The following is a 19,624-nucleotide window of genomic DNA, read 5'->3' as shown; positions in this document are numbered from 1 at the left end:
CCATAACACAATTGCCTCACCTATTTAATATCACCTGGTTCACATCACCTTGTTATTTTGACTCGTCATAAAATTTTGACATGAATCAAACCAGTTAATTTAGAATTTACTGCATAAAAAAAACCAAAGAACCAAAACCAAAGAAGTTCTTTGTTTTACAAGAAAGTGAAATCAATTTGACTCTGGCTGTTCAAAGCAATCAGTAATCTTGGACAAAGTGGCTCACTTTGAAAATTGCCGGTGGAGGGTTTATAGATATGGCTCAAGTTTTGAAATAGTCTAGAGAACTGGTTTTGCTTCAGGAGCTAGATTTCACATTGGACATGAAGTGGCAACTGAACACATTAGCAAAAGTGTTTGTCATACAAATCTAAACAAAAATGTCCTTAAAATCAAACATCAAAATGAATCAGTCTCAAGGTGTTGTCAAACCCTTTGCGGCTGGTTAAAAGCTGAAACATACTTTACGCTAGTACGTGCACAAATATTTGAATGGTTGAACATACTTACTTGTGAGTTCTTGCATTACCATGGCGGAAACAAACCTCAGTCCTCAAGGGGGCGATAGAGTTGCCTTCAAAAGTCTGTGCCATTAAACTGGATGTTGTATAATTCTGGTAATTTGTTGTAAATATATTGAATTTAACTTACTTGCTCAGCAATATACTCTTCAAACTGATGGTCCGCCATGACAGCAGCTGACTTGAAAGAGAAAACTCACCGCAGAAGTGGACAGTTCACACTAATCTTGCTATAGTGCCCCTTGTGGCAATGCTGAGAATGTAATGCGTACTTGCGTTGTGTTATGAATTGCAGTCTGACACATTTTGGAATGCAACACTGCATATAAAAAGAGAAGCGTCCGCGTTCACAATCTTACATAGAGTATGTTTCATCCTTTAAAATTAAGTAATTGTCATTTTTTTGTGCCTCATATAGTGCTCACTCATATTTGCCTGGATCAAATAAACAGTGCTGTCAGTGGGTGCAGTTTGTTCATAGTGAATCTCCTTAAATGTCTTTGGATTTAGATTGGTTCATTGCAAGGTTATTACCGTAAACTAAAATGAAAACGAAAACTAAATGTAAAAAAACATTTTCGTAAACTGAAATAAAAATAAACATTTAAAATAATTGGAAAGATTGAAACTAAACTAAAATACATTTTCATGGCTCTGAAATAACTAAAATAAAATAAAAATAATCGTAAAAAAATATGTAGGTTTCGGTTTTGTTGCGATAGGTTTTTAAACCTTTAAAACCGCTATCACCTTAATGTGAAGATGCCACTAGGCGGCAACAGCATTAGCAGATGGCCTATTGCCCTCATTACATTAGCAAAGACAGAGCGGGAGGGGATCGCTACAGTACATCATGGAGAGAAACAAAGCAGGTAGAAAACTAGGGTGACCAGAAGTCGGTACCTGATTTACGAGGTGTGTCCCGGTGTCCTGTCATTTCTCCAAAAAATTTAATAATATCCTGGTTTCAGCTGTTAGGTTCACTGAATTTTTTTCTTAAAAAATTAAATATCTTCAACGTCCTTCTTGGTATCGTGTCTGGTATAGATTGCGGGAAGGGCAGATATTGTAGTTCTATTGTAATTCTAGTTTTGCTGCATTCTGCTCAGAATCTACCTGGTTACCATGACAACGATTCACACGCTTGGCACTCTCTGCTGCTCTCTGTCATCATCCAACACAAATTAGAAATGCTCAAATGAAAATGCATGTTCAACAAGCTGAAAGAAGCAGATCTATTGCTTTGCACAACACATGAAAATGGAATTGAAATGTTTTGCTGTCACTGTAAATGTTCACTTTCCCATGGTCACAGTGTTTTTTTTTCCCCCTTTTTCTCCCAATTTGGAATGCCCAATTCCCAGTTTGCTCTAAGTCCTTGTGGTGGTGTAGTGAAATACCTCAATCTGGGTGGTGGAGGATGAATCTCGTCCTCCGTCACCCGGCTTGTTGAGCGTGTTACCGCAGAGATATAGCGTGTGTGGAGGCTTCATGCCATCCACCACACCATCCACACACAACTCACCACGCACCCTACCGAGAGCGAACCACATTATAGTGACCACGAGGAGGTTACCCCATGTGACTCTACCCTCCCTAGCAACCGGGCCAATTTGGATGCTTAGGAGACCCAGCTGGAGTCACTCAGCACGCCCTGGTATTCGAACTAGTGAACTCCAGGGGTGGTAGCCAGCGTCTTTTACCACTGAGCTACCCAGGCCCCAAATGGTCACAGTGTTAAATAAGAGTGTATACTATTAATGTGTTAACTATTTTATTTTATTTTTAAATAGTACAAGCAGTTAAATGTGAAAATGTGGAATTGTATTTTAACTTTTAAGTTCCAGTGTTGTAAATTTTGTGTAAAAATGTGTAGCTGACAAGGAATTTCAAGCACTGACATGTCCTATCATTATTACACATGAAATATGACATATGAATAGAATAGGCTATATGGAATTTGCAAATTTTAAAAATATCTAAAATGTGGTTAAAATCATATAAACATCTTTAAAAATATAATTTTGCATACTAAAAGATGTTATATTGAATTTAGCTACATATTTTAATACAATATGGTAGTCAAGTTTAAGGTTTCATATAATAAAACAATAGATGATATTGTTCAAAATGAAGACAAGCATATTCAGCATTTTCAGCATATTTTTCTTACTGAGATGTTCTGTCTTGTTTTCCAGTAAAAATATCTAAACTTTCTTAAAATAAGATAAGTTCACTTGGGAAGCAAACTGACATACAATATTTTGTCTTGTTTTAAATTGTATGCTTATAACAAGAAAAAAATTCTAATGGGTTAAGAAAAGGGATTTTTTTCCTACCCCATCTGCAAATAGTTTGTTCTTAATTGTTTTAAGCATAAAGCCCACCAAATTGTGTTAGATTTATCTGAAAACAAGACTTAAAATCTTATACCATTCTGTGTATTAAGCTATAAGGATGAAAAAAGATATTTTCACCTGGGTAAATAAGACCAAAATAAAGATGCAGTACACAATATGCTAATAACTAAATAATAATAATAATAATAATAATAAAAAATCAGCTTATTCAAAATAATCAGACAACATTAAAAAAAAAAAAAAAAAAAAAAAATGTTACATGAGATTTTAAGTCATTGGGTTATTCTTAAAGCATATATAATCATGCGCACAACACTAGCGCACATTAAACCGGTAGGAAAGTCAGTTAAGGTGTTTACATGCAATTCAAAATCATGGTAATGGGCAAAATTCTACCTGTGTTGTTCGATTTATTCCAGTTTATAACCGACCTTACCCCGATAAAAGAACACAAATTAATGCATTTACATGACCTTAAACGTTGTCAGCTTATTATGCATAATCAGTGTAAGAAGGTGCAAGTAAACACGCTCAATGAAATTTAAGGGTGATTTAAACTGTATTAAATGGTTACATGGTAAAATCCACCTCTGCAACATAAATCATACCAAGTTGCATTTATTTAAAAAAAAAAAAAAAAAAAAAAAAAAAAAGATGGCATTAAAAAAATTAATAAATAAATAAATGAGTAAATAAATAAAGCCAGTAGATGTTTGCAGCAAGTCATCCATTCCCAGTCTGCCATGCAGTACTCTAACTCTGACTAACATCATGATATAAACTTTGTCTGATATGTTTTTGTTTTTACAAACTGAAGTGTATCACGCTTTTTACAAATGACATTCAAATTACTAATTATTCCTTCACTGAATAAAATTAATCCAGAAAATAGCTACACTTCATTAAATATGTGTCCTTAATTTCTCTCGCCTTTGGCAGTGTCATTAGCCTGATGCAGAGTGTTTACAGAAAAATATTCTCAATATTCTGTAGAGAGAAATCCTCCAAGAAACATTTCCATATTTTAGATTTTCCCATGAAGCGTTTTTCACAGATCAGTGAGCTTTAAACTATTTTGAGTGTCAGGAACCTGAACTCAGATTAGGTTTAGTCCTGAATTAATTTAGATTAAAAAATAAATAAAATAAATAAATAAATACATATTTACTCACTCTCATGTTATTCCAAACCCATATGCTGTTGTTTTTCTGTGGAACACAAAATAATTTTTGAAGAATCTTCTAACAGCTCTTTTCCATACAATGACAGTTCATAGTGACCGCATCTTTCAAGCGCCATAAAGGACAAAAACTGACTGAAATTGAAGTCTTTATTCACTGAATATCTTCCTCACAACCATGGTTCTCAAATTAAAAATGCCTATAAGATGTGTTGTGTCAGTGTTGTTTAAAAGCAATGCGAGAACCAATGAAAGTTTGAGATTTTCAATTAATAAAGACCAAAATTTAAGTCTTTTTCTCACACAAAGTTATTGTATGTCTTCAGAAGACTTGGACTATAGATACTCTCAGCTGTGACACTTTTGTGTTCTTTAGACACCCCACAAAAGTACTGTCAAATGGGCACTTTGTTAAATTTTACCTGAAAATGCTGCAAAAGTGTTGTTTGGGGATTTGAAACACCCCATTTCTAAAAGATTACTGAAGATTTGGGATTCTTTAAATTTTCATCAGGATAAAGTCAGTATTAGACATAATTTATTATATTTTACGGCAAGGGCGTAGCTAGGAAATTACTTTTGGGTGGGCTCAATAAAAATGTATGGGCCAAGTTTTCACACATTTTGTTTTTTTTACAAATTTTCCTTAACAGTAGAGAAGTGGTGCATTCAGATGGTTATTTCACACTTTCGGATATCATAATTTATACAATTTTTAACCTATTTTATAAATATATATTTGGTGTCAAAGAATAATCTGTTATATTCTGGGTGGGCCTGGGTCTAATTTGGGTGGCCACCCCGGCCCACCCTTGGCTACGCCAATGTTTCGCCAATGTTTCACGGATCACAGTCATTTTTATCGTGTCTGCTCTTTCAGACCCTAATTGCTGCTGTTGGTAGATTTAAACTTTTCTGAAAAGAATTGAAACTCTCAAATGGCTGTTTTTAATTTCCAAAGTCCAACCGCTGTAACTGATGTGAGGCCAAATCTGACCTAATGATGATCTTATACAAGGCCACCGTGAAAGTTTTAACGGGACCAACCTAGACCCCATCTCCACCACCGCAGTGTGATCTGGCCGTCTGTAAATGGATATGCAAATACAAATAATGTAATACTTTGAAAATATGTCTTTGCATTTAAGTGACGTGTGCAATTGAAACCAGCTTATTAAGTTTTGTTATTTTGTTAGGTATTATCATTTACTGTATATGAAGCGATGATTTAAGCAGTAAAGACTTATATTGCACATCTGATGGTAGTTCTCATTTTTATATGCCACATTTGTTAGGCTTTAGAAGTATGTTAAGTGTGTAAGGATGTGTATTCATCCACCTGTTCCAACATAATCACACACACCTGCAGAAAACTGGTTTTGTTGATAGAAACCTACAGAAATTTTGTCACAATAAACTGTAGATATCCCTTTATGATTAGTATTGTTATTGTATGACTCTCTGAAATCCTCAAATCTGATTTATCAATGGCGCCATCTAGTAGTCTGATATTTCTAGGTAACAACCGCACACCCAAGGATAAAGACGTATTAGACCGTCATCCGGGTATTGTGAGTCATCTTTCCTACTTCCCGGCAGAGTATGTGACCAGAGCGGAGTGGAAGCCGAGCGAGGAGTGGAGTGGCATGATTTTGCCTAGAGCGAGGAGCGTCATTGTTTTCTCCCGCTTCAAGATCGCTCCACTAATGCTCCATCATGAGCACAACACCTGTTAACGGCCCTTAATGCAATAATTCACCACATGTTAAGCAGTGTTAAACACTATTGGCATGAAGGAAAGATGGGATTCCTGATATAACCATAAAGAATGTGATAAAAAATTTTTTTTAAATATAGCGGCACTTGGTAATATTTGATCTTCCACTCAAAGGTTACTTTCACTTTCACTCTCTGTATTCTGTTCACGCTCCCTATTATCGAGGTAAGCTTGCGGTAAAGTTTAAGTTAACTACATGCTCGTGTCTCATCTCTTTATTCCTACATCAGCTGGCGTATATTGAAAATTAATGACGGGACGGCGAAGGAGAACATGAGTGGGAAGGTGATTGCCACGATCAAAGGTTAATTGTGAAATCCTAAAAGACATCGTCCAGAAAACACAATGATAATCCGTTCACATGTGGAGAGAATATCTAAAGGTCAGTCATACACAAAATCTTTAAAAAAAAAAAAATCAAAATCTAGTATTTCTAAAAGTGAGCTCTGCAGTAGACTTATAGTTTTGATAGTCTTGTTTTGATGAAGTGTAGAACATTCTGAGAATGTAATTTTTTTAATTCACAGAATTATAGGGCAAGGTTAATAAAAAAAAGTGCAATGATAGAAAATAATGGGCAATAATTAGGCAATAATACATAGGCCTAATTTTATTTATTTATTTTTTATTTATTTTTGCCGTGGGGTTACCTATATAATGTTCAGTCAGCCCCTTCACATTGGGGTGCTGATGACCCTGTCAGGGTTTATTTTGTGATAACAACAGCTGATTGTACATTATCCCTTACTAAACATAGATAAGATTTATTAGATTATATGATGTTTAGCAGATTAGTAAAATCACAGCGCTACTCATATCCACAATTAAAAGTTGCTGCACTGAAGATCTCAGAAGTGCGATTGTCTGCTGTGTCATCACGGTAGTTTCATCAATGGTTTACTTTTATGGTGTTGTTTGTCCTTTATGACACTTGACCGATGTGATATTATTGTCTGGAAAAGAGCTTTGCGAAAATTCAGCATACAGGTTTGGAATGGCATGAAGGTGAGTATATATTGGTAGAATTGTTATTTCTGGGTGAACTATTCCTTTAATGACTGTTCTGTCATGAAAGTCTGTTTAGATTGAACCTGAGGCCTTCAAGACCTCTTGACAAGCTTACTGGTTTTCTATGTATGTTCTTGTATTTGTGATAGGCATCACCACAGTGCTTACCATGACCACGCTGAGTATCAGCGCCCGCCACTCTCTACCCAAGGTCTCGTACGCTACAGCCATGGACTGGTTCATCTCCGTCTGCTTTGCATTTGTCTTCTCTGCCCTTATCGAGTTTGCTGCTGTCAACTATTTCTCCACCTTACAGGCCAATAAGGAACTTCGGCGGGCCAACGCGACCCGTGCTGCAGCCATGGTGGCGACGAGCACTGATGGGGAATTCATTTCGGTAATTTTTACAATTACGTGGCCAAAATATCTCCATATTTTCCTTGTCCATTCAGTCCACCCTCTCTCCTCAAGGCTTGTTCTCGCTTTAGCTGTTAACAAGAACACCAGACAAAAGGAGACAGCTAGTGTCCTCTCTAGTCATTTCACTGTCACAGATTATGTAATCACTTTGATGTATCAAAACATCCAAGTGAAAGCAAGGCAGGCTCACAGGGACGGGGGTCTACCCTCTCTGTCTTGCATGATTGCTGCAGGGGGGAGATGCAATCCCAGAATACTCCTGCCCTGAGTGAAAGAATGCATCAGTGTTTGTTTGGCACATTCGGTTTGGTCTGTAGAAATGCTTCTTCAGATATTTAAGATAAAGTATCTCCGGCCTTGATTAGTTCAACAACAGCTTTATTGGGGCATTTGTTATCAACTATTTCTCTCTTAAAGGTGATGTAGTTGTTTCAGTGTTTAACACTTGCTTCTATTCCAGTTTAATGTGCAGACAACTCTAAGAAAGTCATTTGTACATTCTTGTGCTTAACTGGATACAGGACAAATGTCTTCTATCTATAATATAATCAAATAATTGTGATTTCTATGTCGCTTGCAAAATGTTATTTCTTTAGCATACATGGCTACTTTTGTGAAAGGGGCGATAGCGGTGTTAGGGAAACCTGTTTGGAAGCAGTCATTATTTTTGCATTTCCATTTGGCACTTTAAGTGACCAGAAATAGCACACTTTAACCCTTAAATGCAAACCTTGGATCTTTAGTGACCTGAGACCTCATTCCACCCTCTTTAACTTATGAAGTTATGCCCACGCCTCTTTAGTGTTCCTCAACCTTCCTCTTATGAAAAGTGTAATAATAATAATAATAATAATAATAATAATAATAATAAGCCAAAATTGTTTTTTAGTTATAGTTAGTTAGTTCCCAAAAGTGTATAGGGTCCTCAGTGACCAGATATACTGTATGTAATAATGTTGCAGTATATTTGTGCTTCCATAAATCATATTTTTTATTATTCTTTTATATCTATAGAAGTTCACTATCACATGATTTAATTTTGTTTTGTTTATTACAAGACAAATAAGTGCTATTTTCATATAAAAAAAACAACTATTATATCTATTGTGAATTATTATCATCCCTTATGCGTGTACACATACGTACATATTATACATGCTATTTGTTCCTCAAGGTGGTGCTGTTGTTTCATTGACTTGATTTACATTTCACATTGCTATTTGACAAACAAGCAACGTGGAAGTAAACTATAGCAAGTATAACACATGAACAGTATGATCTGGCTATTGTCATTTGGGTGTACTACTGAAATTCTGTATGTCAGTATGTGTTTGACAGTCAGTTGCATCTCATATAATTTCAGTGTGGAAGTAATGAGGTGCATTCTATCATTTTTTGCATCATCTCTTTGATATATGAAAAATTAAACATTAAAATATAACAATATATTATGTTTTTTTTGTTTTGTTTTTTGCGTTGTGAAAATGCTTATAACGTTTTATAATATCTTGCCATTTTGTAGGTTCTTTTGTGATAGATATACATGCCGGGTCGCTAAAGACCCGAGGTATGTAACAATGTTTGCCGAAACACCCATGCATTTACAGGTTAAGCAATTCTAAAGGCAACAAGAGTAAATTGAGATAACTAAAGCAAATCGTATTATGATGGCTAATTTGGAGATCATTGCACGATCATACACTTCACATATAGAGCCAGAAACAGGGCACAAAGCAGAGTGTGAATGTCCCATTTCCGTGGGCATTTAGCTAGAGTTAGATGCTGCCTGTTGTGGTGTCAAAAATAGCTGTGGTATTATGGCAGCGTGAGCAGGTGCTCCCTGAGTAATTTCACACCACAGTGAGGACGACACAGTGATATACAGCTGACACTCACAGCTTGGAAACCTGTTCAAAGAAGGAACCCAGTCAAAGCACGCGCTCCATGCCAAAACTTTCCCCAGCAGTCAGCGATCACAGATAGCTCAAGCTCTGTCAATTAAAGACATAAGACCTCATTGTTGCCCACCTGTGCTAAAGAGCATGTTCAACAGTTAAGACCTGCCAATAATATTATATTATTACGCAAAAAGAAAGCTATGTTGCATGCTATGATTTTTTTTTTTTTTTTTTTTTTAAGAAATTTTACTGGGGACTAATAATCAAGGTTTTGCTGTACCTGCCAACAATATGCTGACAGGGAGTAGAATCGTTGACAAGTACACATGTACATATAAAAATAAAATAAAATAAAACAAAAATAACTTGCTGATAGGGACTAGTATATTTATTAATTATTCACACATCCTGGAAAAATAAAGTAAAAAATTGAAATAATAATAATAATAATAATAATAATAATAATTATTATTATTATTATTATTATAATTACCATTGCAATCAATATTAAAACTCTATACAAACAAACATTATTCTAATATTCAGATCTTTATTCCAGGACATGTGAAATATGTATGTGCCCCAAGCATAGCACATTGCATGAATTTAGAGTGTGTCAAAATTTTCTAATTGATCTAATGTAACAGTCTCTTTATATCTCTGTCCAGCATCCTCTGGACCCTGGTGGCGTGTTGAAGAAGAGGTTGAACTCTCTTTCTCAAAGAGACGTTGCAGAGAGATTCTCTAGGCCGTGCCAGTCTGATTTCCGTCAGCAAGGTTCTGCTGTTCCTGCCAACAACTTGCTGACAGGAACTAGTATCATTGACAAGTACTCACGCATCCTTTTCCCGCTATCTTTTGGGGCCTTCAACCTGGTCTACTGGATTGTCTATCTCACCAAAGACACTATGGAGTCCAGGTAGGAATCTGCTGTTGTCTTGGATGAACTTGCCTTGTCACACTTTGTAACAATATAAATAACAATGTAGGTCATAATGTTGGTCAAACTATAACATTCACTGCCTTGAAACTAGGATACTATTGTACTGGGAAGGAAATGTAGATATCTAACTCAATTCAAACTTTAGTTTTATCCTCAGCATCACCCACAGACCGTTCACTGACTGTCTGACGCATATTGCACACAAAACTGGAAATCATGTTCTCAGTCCAGGCTTTGTGGAACCATCTACTCACTGAGTTGACACAATGAGCTTTTTTAAAGAAGAATTAATCTCTGGATTTGCCAAAGTTTTGTTTGAGGCACTAAGTATCAGGTAAACTGGATGTCCTCAAACAAAACTGTACATTGCACTTTGTTTTCTGTTATGTCTTTGAAATAATCTGTGATTTCTAAAACATTTGCACACATTGTCCTCTTTTTTTGTCTTCTGTACAACCGTTCAGGGAGACTGCCACGCCGTGATGAGTGTTGGGGTTTAATCTGATTCACTGGCATAGCCGCGGGTTGGTCTGGGTGGGCCAGTGCCACCCACTGGCATTCAGGCCCACCCAATTATTGTCTTATGCCCCTATTCTACCAACATCCAAAAGCTTGCTGGCCTCGAACCACATACCGCTAATGTCAGACATTGTTTGGCTGGATGATGTCAGCCTCAAAGTTTGCAAAACAACAGCAGCTCAAAAAATAAAACTAGATCTCTCATTAAAATGAGGCTATTTGCACTGTAAACGCCCAATGCGGCGATGAGACACATGTTCAGTTGATGGGCATCTCGTATCATGCAGCGGCTCCAGCCACTTCATTTTCCATGTTATTTTCCAATCAAATATTTAAAAAATATATCATACATGTGAATTGAATTGATTGCATACATGTGAATTGATTGCTATAATTATTAATTAGGCTATATATATATATATATATATATATATATATATATATATATATATATATATATATATATATATATATATATATATATTTAAATAACTTCTGACCTCTTCATCGAAACCATATCGAGTTGACTTAAGATGCTGAATTAAAATGCTCTAAAAACTCCTAAAACTCTAAACTCCATCCACTTTATTTTTAAAGATAAAATAATGTTAATTACAAATATGAAATGTATGAACTGATTATGCATTTTATTCATTACAACTTCTTTGTTGCACCAAAAGCAGCTTGTGACGGCATAAATAAGCTACTCTGAAGTAAAATATGCTCTTAAAACCCTTAAGACTTTTAAACTCTGGCCTCTTTTCCCGCATATGACTAAAATAAAATGATGTTTTTTTCCAAATATCGTTTGCGTGATTTTTTTTTTCTGTTTTTCAAAAATGTTCAGGGTAAATCACCAAATCCCCATATAATCATTAATATCTGTTCACAGCCACAAGTAAGGTTCCATAGGTTATGAATGTAAAATAAAATAAAAACTGTTTGAATGTACCGAAACATTACTATTGTTGATTGATCTTTTAATATTCTTAAAGTGACCTTGTATAGCTAAATGTCCTAAATAAGCCCCTGATTACAAAATAAATATTAACTGTAATCTAAATAATTATATGTAGAAAGTAGTGTAATATAGCACTATTTAAATTCTTGTAATCCAATAGAGCCTGGGTTCCGGAAGTATTTTTCCCATTAATTTCTTCCATAGACTTTTCAAAATATCCTCCATTAAAGAGTTGTAAAGCATGAACCAAACCAATCAGCTCCGAGGTAAATCACAACATTACAGACTTTGTTTTACAAAAGGACAAAGGCACAAAGGTACAAGTCTGTGTACTTACCGTCTTTCATGAGGGCACGGGCTACAATCCCATGAAGCATTGCGAATTACGTAATTGAATATTAACCTATGGAAATATATAAAACTATTGATTTTAGGTTGTTGATTATACAGTAAGTATAGAAACAATATAGTTTACATTTATTTCGAAACATTCTGATAAACACAAATATATAACTAGTTTGAGAGTACAGGGAGATCGATTCGTTCGCGTCATTCAGAGTGAAGTATAGGTCTCTGCGGAACAATAATGGGCGTTTCTCAATCTGTGGATGTTTTCAAATCGGGATGGCCGTTTTTCAACTATCCAATGAAAGTAGGGAATCTCAATGTAGTAATCAGTGGGCGTTTCAAAACCAGGGTGGGCATTTCTGAACTATCCAATGAAAGTAGGGAATCTCAATGTAGTAGGCAAATCATGTAAAGCGGTTGAGAAACACCCATCCTGGTTTGAAAACACCCACTGATTGGAAAATGCCTATTTTTGTTCCGCAGAGACACAAGTCTCTTCAGAGTGTGTCATGGGAGTGGCGGTCTCTTCCTGTCTTATTTTGCGGGCTTTGTTGGCCACAGTTCTCTGATTGGTGAAGGTTTCTCTGCTGGACCATGGGTAATGTAGTTGTTCAACAGGAATTGCCCTATTAAATACCATTTTAAAACAATGACGTTAAAATAACGCAGATGAATAGCTTCAGCGGAAGCATATACCATAGATAAACAACCACGGTGCTCAAGGTAGGTCTGGCTTTAAAGGTTTATAAGTTAGCGTTGTAAATCAATTAGTCTATGGAAGAAATTAATGGGACTTTTACTTCTGGGACCAGACTGTTGCACTCTAATACAGTTTCTGACTTTCACTTAAGGTAATTACTTTTAAAGGAATATTTTGGGTTCAGTACAAAATAAGCTCAATCAACAACATTTGTTGCATAAGGTTGATTACCACAAAAAATAAATGTATCCTTGTCATAAAAACAAAAAAAAACGGAAATCAAGGTTACAGTAATGCACTTACAATGAAAGTGAATTGAGACAATTTTATTGTGGGTTTAAAGACAGAAAAGTGAAGCTTATAATATTATAAAAGCACACAATAATTCTTCTGTTAAAACTTGTGTATTATTTGAGCTGTAAAGTTTTTTGCGATGGACTACTAAAGTACTGGGATTACAGGGTTTACAGTGTTGTCATCATGGCAACAAAGTTGTAAAATTGTATATTACTTTACACAGAAAATATTAGTAAGCAATTTTATCACATTAAAATCTTATTAACAGGCATATTGTGTACCAATACATCATACGGATTGACCCCATTCACTTCAGTTAAACTTCAGAATTTTCCTCTTTTTAAAGAGAAATATTTATTAGATAATCAACATTTTGCCACAAATGCTGTCGATAGAGCTTAAATTGCATTGAACCCAGAATATCTAATGTATATATATATATATATATATATATATATATATATATATATATATATATATTTAAAGTACATAAAGTACACAAAATAATACTATTGATGTATAAAACATTTAAAAATATGAATGCATATCTGTTGGCATTCATATGATTTCTGTCACAACTAAAGGGTCTGCAACAATGAACAAGGATGAAATACAGATAGCATTTAGAATTAAATGAGCAGAAAAAAATAAATAAATCTAATTTACATGCATTGTGAGGACCCACAGAACTGAAATATTCTTCTAAATATTTTAATTTTTGTTCTGCAGAAGAAAGAAAGTCATACACATCTGGGAGAATTTTCATTTTTGGGTGAACTAACCCTTTAAGTTAAAAAAAGCGGTCCATCTTCTGTCCCCCACATTACATAACGTCTCAAAGAATTGATTAAGTTTGATTAAGTCTCAGACCGGGACAGTGCATAACAAAGCTAGAGGCGAGCTGCTAAAACCAGCCATATCATCCTGCCTGTGTGATGTGGGGACTGTTGTACTGTTGACGACCCCTCAGTGTGACAGGACACTGTCTCTCTCCACAACTCTGAAGCGCTGCTAAATAATCGACTATTGCATGCTTGGCTCTTCAGTTGAGTTGTGGCAGTCCTTCATACAATCCTTAAAGAGGATGAATTAGAAGTGTCAATGACCGGATAGAAATAAGAAACGTATTAATGACTTCTGTGCTGTTGAGCAGAAGACAAATGTAGAATTTTTATGATAGGACATGTATATTTCATTAGGATTTAATTCCTGGCCAATGCTGAGACTAATTTGGAATGTGATGGGACACATTTGTTCCCTGCTATTTTCTCATATGCCGCCTATCCCCAAATATTCCTTGTGGAATCACGTTTGTAACCTGAGGCCATGATCACTTATCTGATAATAGGAGTGCTGTGTTTAAGTACTATATTAAATTTAAGAAACTCATTGTCTTTTATTCAGCATTATCAGCACGAAAAACATACAAAAAGATGGACAAATTGCAATATAGGATGCATTGCAACTGGGACATATATACAGTGTTTGGCTGAATAGATGACAATTCTTTCATAATTCACTCACCTTCATGTTCCAAACCAGTCTGACTTTCTTTAAGTAAGACAAAATTAGATGTTTTGAAGAATGTTCAAGCTGCTCTTTAGTATGCCAGGTCATCACACTCTTCTCCAAATTGGATCATTATTTGATGAGTACTGCTGATTAAATCAACAGAAAATGTACACAAGCATCTCTTTTAAATACAATTCAGTTTACCGCCTGCTTTCCTCGGGCGGTTATAGTGCAATATCAATTGCAGCAGACATATAGCACAGAGTATAAAGTGCAAAATGAGCTTTATTTACACAAAAATGAGCCGTGTTTGCGCAGAAAGGAATGACAATGACTAAATAAATACTTAATTTAAATACACTATTTCAACGCTGATTGTGCCTGCTTAAACTAGATTGTAGGTGGTTAGTTAATAAGGTGAAGGGTTTTGCGCTGAAATACTGCGAATCTTTAGTGAATTTGTCCCTTAATGTTTGAAATGTAAAGGCCTTAAAAGCCATACTATTTATTTCTTTAATTTTGCAAGAGAACATCAAGTAAGGGACATTTTAGGAATAATTTGCCCAAAAATCATAATTCTCTCATCTCTCATCATTTACCCACCCTTATGTCATCTTAAACTCATATGACTTTCTTTCTTTTGCAGAACACAAATGCAGCGATTTTTAGTAATGTATAATGTGTTTATAACGTGTGATGAATAGATCAAAACGTCACACACTGACCTATTAGCTCAATGCAAAACGTGTTGCATGAGCTACTGTATCTCCAAGACACGATAATTGTATATTTTTTTATATTAATTCTGTTGCTGCACAATCATACCTTAGACTTCCACTGTAAGTGCATTAAAGTAAGCGTTTTTGTTTGATTTCACCAACTGAAGTTTTTTGTGTGGGCAACAGATGCTAATGCAAAACAAGTCCTGTAACAAGGGCTGTAGAATTAACTTTCAAAATACATGCAAATTTCCTTGATTGAAAATATTCAGTAGGGTTGGAGGCATCATAGTGGTTTTGTCATGAAGTTTGATGGTGTTTGTTTTTACATTGACACCCTGCCAGTTACTGCAATGCCTCATGCCTTTAATTGGTACAACACGCTGCTGCTGCGTGATTTGGTGAGAGAGGTGATAACATATCATCAAGCTCTGTTTTTCACTCTGAATCAAACTACTGTTTTCCCTGCTAGTTAAGCAAGTCTTCTTGTTCTTCAAACAAGTTGAGTCAAATGCATTTGCTTGCTTTTGAAGCCATGGTAGACCTTTTGTGTGTGATTCTTTTTTTTTCTCCCCTTTTCTCCCCAATCTGGAATGCCCAATTCCCAATGCACTCTAAGTCCTCGTGGTGGCGTAGTGACTCGCCTCAATCCGGGTGGCGGAGGACGAATCTCAGTTGCCTCCGTGTCAATCCGCGCATCCGCGTTACTGCAGAGACATAGCGCACGTGGAGGCTTCGTGCTATTCTCTGCGGCATCCACGCACAACTCTCCATGTGCCCCACCGAGAGAAAACCACATTATAGCAACCATGAGGAGGTTACCCCATGTGACTCCACCCTCCCTAGCAACCAGGCCAATTTGGTTGCTTAGGAGACCTGGCTGGAGTCACTCAGCATGCCTTGGATTCGAACTTGCGACTCCAGGGGTGGTAGTCAGCGTCTTCACTCACTGAGCTACCCAGGCCCCTGTATTTCCACCTGATCATAACTCGTTCGTCATAACTCACTGCTTAACCACATTTCGGAGCACCGTTGAAGAAATTAACAAGCTAGTCATGACTGTTTCTTAAAACCGTAGCAACATCCATCGCTCGAACAGTGTTGGTTCCACATTAAAGAGCTCTCTGTTACGCAGGGTGTGGAGTAATTAAAAATATTAAATTATAATAGCTCACTGACACGCACTCTGAAAATCTGTTTAATGCTCGAGTGTTGCTGAAGACACGAAAGTGCCGCGCACGGTGTAATCCTGGGGTTTCCCTCTATATCAAACTTTGTGGTTTCCCCAAGGCCCTTAAGCACATAAACACATGCACAATGTTCAGAAACATATAAACACCACTTATGCTTTAACATAAACACATAAAGTCGTGTTCTCCAACAGAAACTGTGTGATATAGCTTTAATCCCTTAAACGGCTGCATTTGCATTTATGCGATGTTTCAGAATGCCACTTTCTGCAAAACTCCGGAATAAGCTGTTTTCTTAAATGCATGTAAACATTGTCAAAGTGTTGACAGAATGAAAGATATATATGGAATGAAAGATATAGAAGCCTCAGCGAAGTGAAATGATGTCCACACAGCAAACTAACAAGGAACTATGCTTCTCACCACAGGTAAAGAGCTGTACGATGCTGGTTGCGAATGTTCATTGGAACTATGGTTTCGGGAAACACCAAATCGTTGAACTATGTTGATAATGATGGAAATAGTGACCATAGTTGGCTAACGATGCTTTTGGAAAATGCACACCAGCCTGACACAGCAACTTCTGGCTCAACCAATGGTATAAGTTCCTCTGTTTTTCACCAGTGGTAGACAGGTAGCATTTGGGAAACCTGTTTCAAGACATTGTCATTATTTTAGCAATTCCATCTGTGATATTAGTTGCACAAAAATAAAACACTTCCTTAGAACACTTAGGGACAGATTCACTAAGAATGAATTGCGGCCGGTAATATCAGCATTTTTTTGCACACGCTCTCTGCGCTGGATTAGCGCTCGGTTTACAAAATAAATTATGCAGATCAGGCAACGGTGCAAACGCGCCTACAAAATTGCCGCTGAACACAATTTGCACGTTACACAATTCTGATCTTGCGGTCCGATTCTGAGCGCTATATAGCGCATGGTGTCACAGACCACCATATTTGACACACCCAACCGGGACTGTACAGCATCACTTTGATCCAGACATCTGGGTCATCTCTTAAACAGACAGAACATGCACTTGAGGACAACGCGCATCTGGATATATGCCAGGCTATAACGCTGTTCTCCAACATTTGATGCTTATTTGATTAATTACTGCTGATATGATCAGCTGAAAATGTTCACAAACATCTCTTTTAAATAAAATTCATTTTTACCACTAACTTTCATTTGCCGGTAATAGCACAATCGAAATAGCAGCAGGCAATTTTTGTGAATAAAGGGCAAATTACAATGAGCCTATTTTTTTTTTTTTTTGTGTGTGTGTGTGTTATTTTCTGCTCATTTAATTCAAAATTATATCTGTATTTCATCCTTCTTCATTATCGCAGACCCTTTAGCTGTGACAGAAATGCCAACAGATGTACATATGAAATAAATATGCATTCATATTTTTAAATGTTTTATACATCAGTAGTATTATTATTTACAAGGAGGCATGTTTGTGCAGCAAGGATTGACAATTACATCATTTAAATACTCAAGACACAATAGAAATATAATTGCGGTTGGTTAGTAAATAAGAGGCAGGTTTTTTCTGCAGAAATACCACGTGCAAAAGTGGCGCAACAGTTTAGTGAATCTGTCCCTGAAAAAGAATCTTAGAAACAGGCCAGGCTGCTGTTACTAGTTTAAAGAACGCAGTGAAGTGATAATGTGGTCAACCGAGTGCAACAGTGCCCGCTGACTTTTTAGTCTTTTTTATAATTTATTTTTTTTTCCTTATAGGGAATTTTATCAAATCCTTCATAAAAGAGGTGTGAATTTCTGAGGTGAATCACATTACAAACAAGGAAGTATTCAAAAAAAAAAAAAAAAAAAGGAAAAAAAAAAAGGTTTGACTTGAATTAAACCAGCTCATTTAAATATTAACACATTACATACAATATAGTTTAAATAAAAAATAAAAAAATCTGTTTTACTGATTTTTTTTTTTTTTGTCATGTAGTGACTATTTGCACTAGGTGTAAATAGCACCTGCCACATTGTGCGGCTATTTGCACTCAAATAGTCAGGTTGAAACACTCAAATTAAAGACAACTGTACACTTAAGTGTTGCTGTCATGGCATAGTGTGTAAATATGGTGTGGATATGCTTTTTTTAATGCAGAAGGACCCAGGTTCGATTCCCTCTTTTGTCCCACTTTTCCCCATCCTGTTTTCTGTCTACACTCTTAATATTTCATTTAATACTTATTTAATACTAATAAAAAAATAATATAAAGGTTGATTTTCTTGCAGTGATTTGGTCAAGGTAAAAGTTGGGCAGTTGAGAGAAAGGTTTGATCTGGGCAAAATTTACCATGGTTTTAATATAGAAATGGGCAGAACCCATAGTTCTAATGCAATTAACCATGGTGTTACTACAGTAATATGGTGTTAAGGTAGTAAACATGTTTAATTGTGTGGTTAGTGTTACTATGATTTTACAACAAAATACCATTGTGATACTATGGTTACTGTAATAAAACCATGGTTTATTTTTTATAGGAAGGTTAGGGTTAGGTTAAGGGGAAGGGGTGGGAGAAGGATGTCTGTTGGACTCTAAATGAACACAATAAACAATAAACACACTGCAGTGATGCTGCTATACTGTATGTTAGTATTTAATAAGGGGTGTAAATAGTATCTGACACCATATGCATTGGGGTGCAAATAGCATCTAGTGCAAAGAAGATGCTTGTTGTTGCTATTTACTCTTAGTGTAAATAGCCTCTGCCTCTTTGTATTATTATTACACATGCAGTTTTATGACCTCATAAATTAAAAGACTAATGGAAAAATTGTACTTTTAAAAGTTCATTTCTCACACAATTTAAAATGAACTAGTGATGGCAAAATTGTTGATTGAAAAAAAAAATTCATATAAATTTTAACCTAAAATCTTGATTTAAAAAAAAAGTCAGTGGGTATGTTATGTGTCATCTGCCCTTAAATCTTAAGAATATATTTGCAGTCCAAGAATATTGCCATGAGATGTTTCATAACTGTCAATTGAGTCACATTTGTGCATAATACTCTGGAAATATACTGTGTGATATTGAAAAGTCCTGTTCTGGCAGTGCCTTAAATGTGAGAGACTTTTGTTACAAATTAATTTATGGGAAATTCTACTTTTTATTCATTGAGCATGGATCACAGTTTATCTGTCCTCACGCCACCTTGTTCTTTTCAAATCCAGAGGTAAAATGGAATGATGGAAAGGAAGGCCGAATGCCGCTATAAAGAACCTGCCACAGGACAAAAG

At 35.8% G+C, this 19,624-nt stretch overlaps 1 protein-coding gene across 1 annotated transcript in view; it reads left to right on the top strand.

Moving 5' to 3' along the window:
* The window catches only part of LOC127430670 (gamma-aminobutyric acid receptor subunit alpha-6-like), a 50,816-nt gene that overhangs the window by 15,438 nt on the left and 15,754 nt on the right, over positions 1 to 19,624 (top strand). Inside the window, exons 8-9 of the mRNA XM_051680614.1 lie at positions 6,996 to 7,243; positions 9,833 to 10,083. Coding sequence (XP_051536574.1) covers positions 6,996 to 7,243; positions 9,833 to 10,083 — 499 coding nt within the window. The remainder of the gene's footprint in view (positions 1 to 6,995; positions 7,244 to 9,832; positions 10,084 to 19,624) is intronic.

Source organism: Myxocyprinus asiaticus, chromosome 40 (assembly GCF_019703515.2).
Source record: "Myxocyprinus asiaticus isolate MX2 ecotype Aquarium Trade chromosome 40, UBuf_Myxa_2, whole genome shotgun sequence".
Lineage (NCBI taxonomy): Eukaryota > Metazoa > Chordata > Actinopteri > Cypriniformes > Catostomidae > Myxocyprinus > Myxocyprinus asiaticus.
The sequence above is the reverse complement of the archived record's forward strand: the minus strand, read 5'-3'. Positions and strand labels throughout refer to the sequence as shown.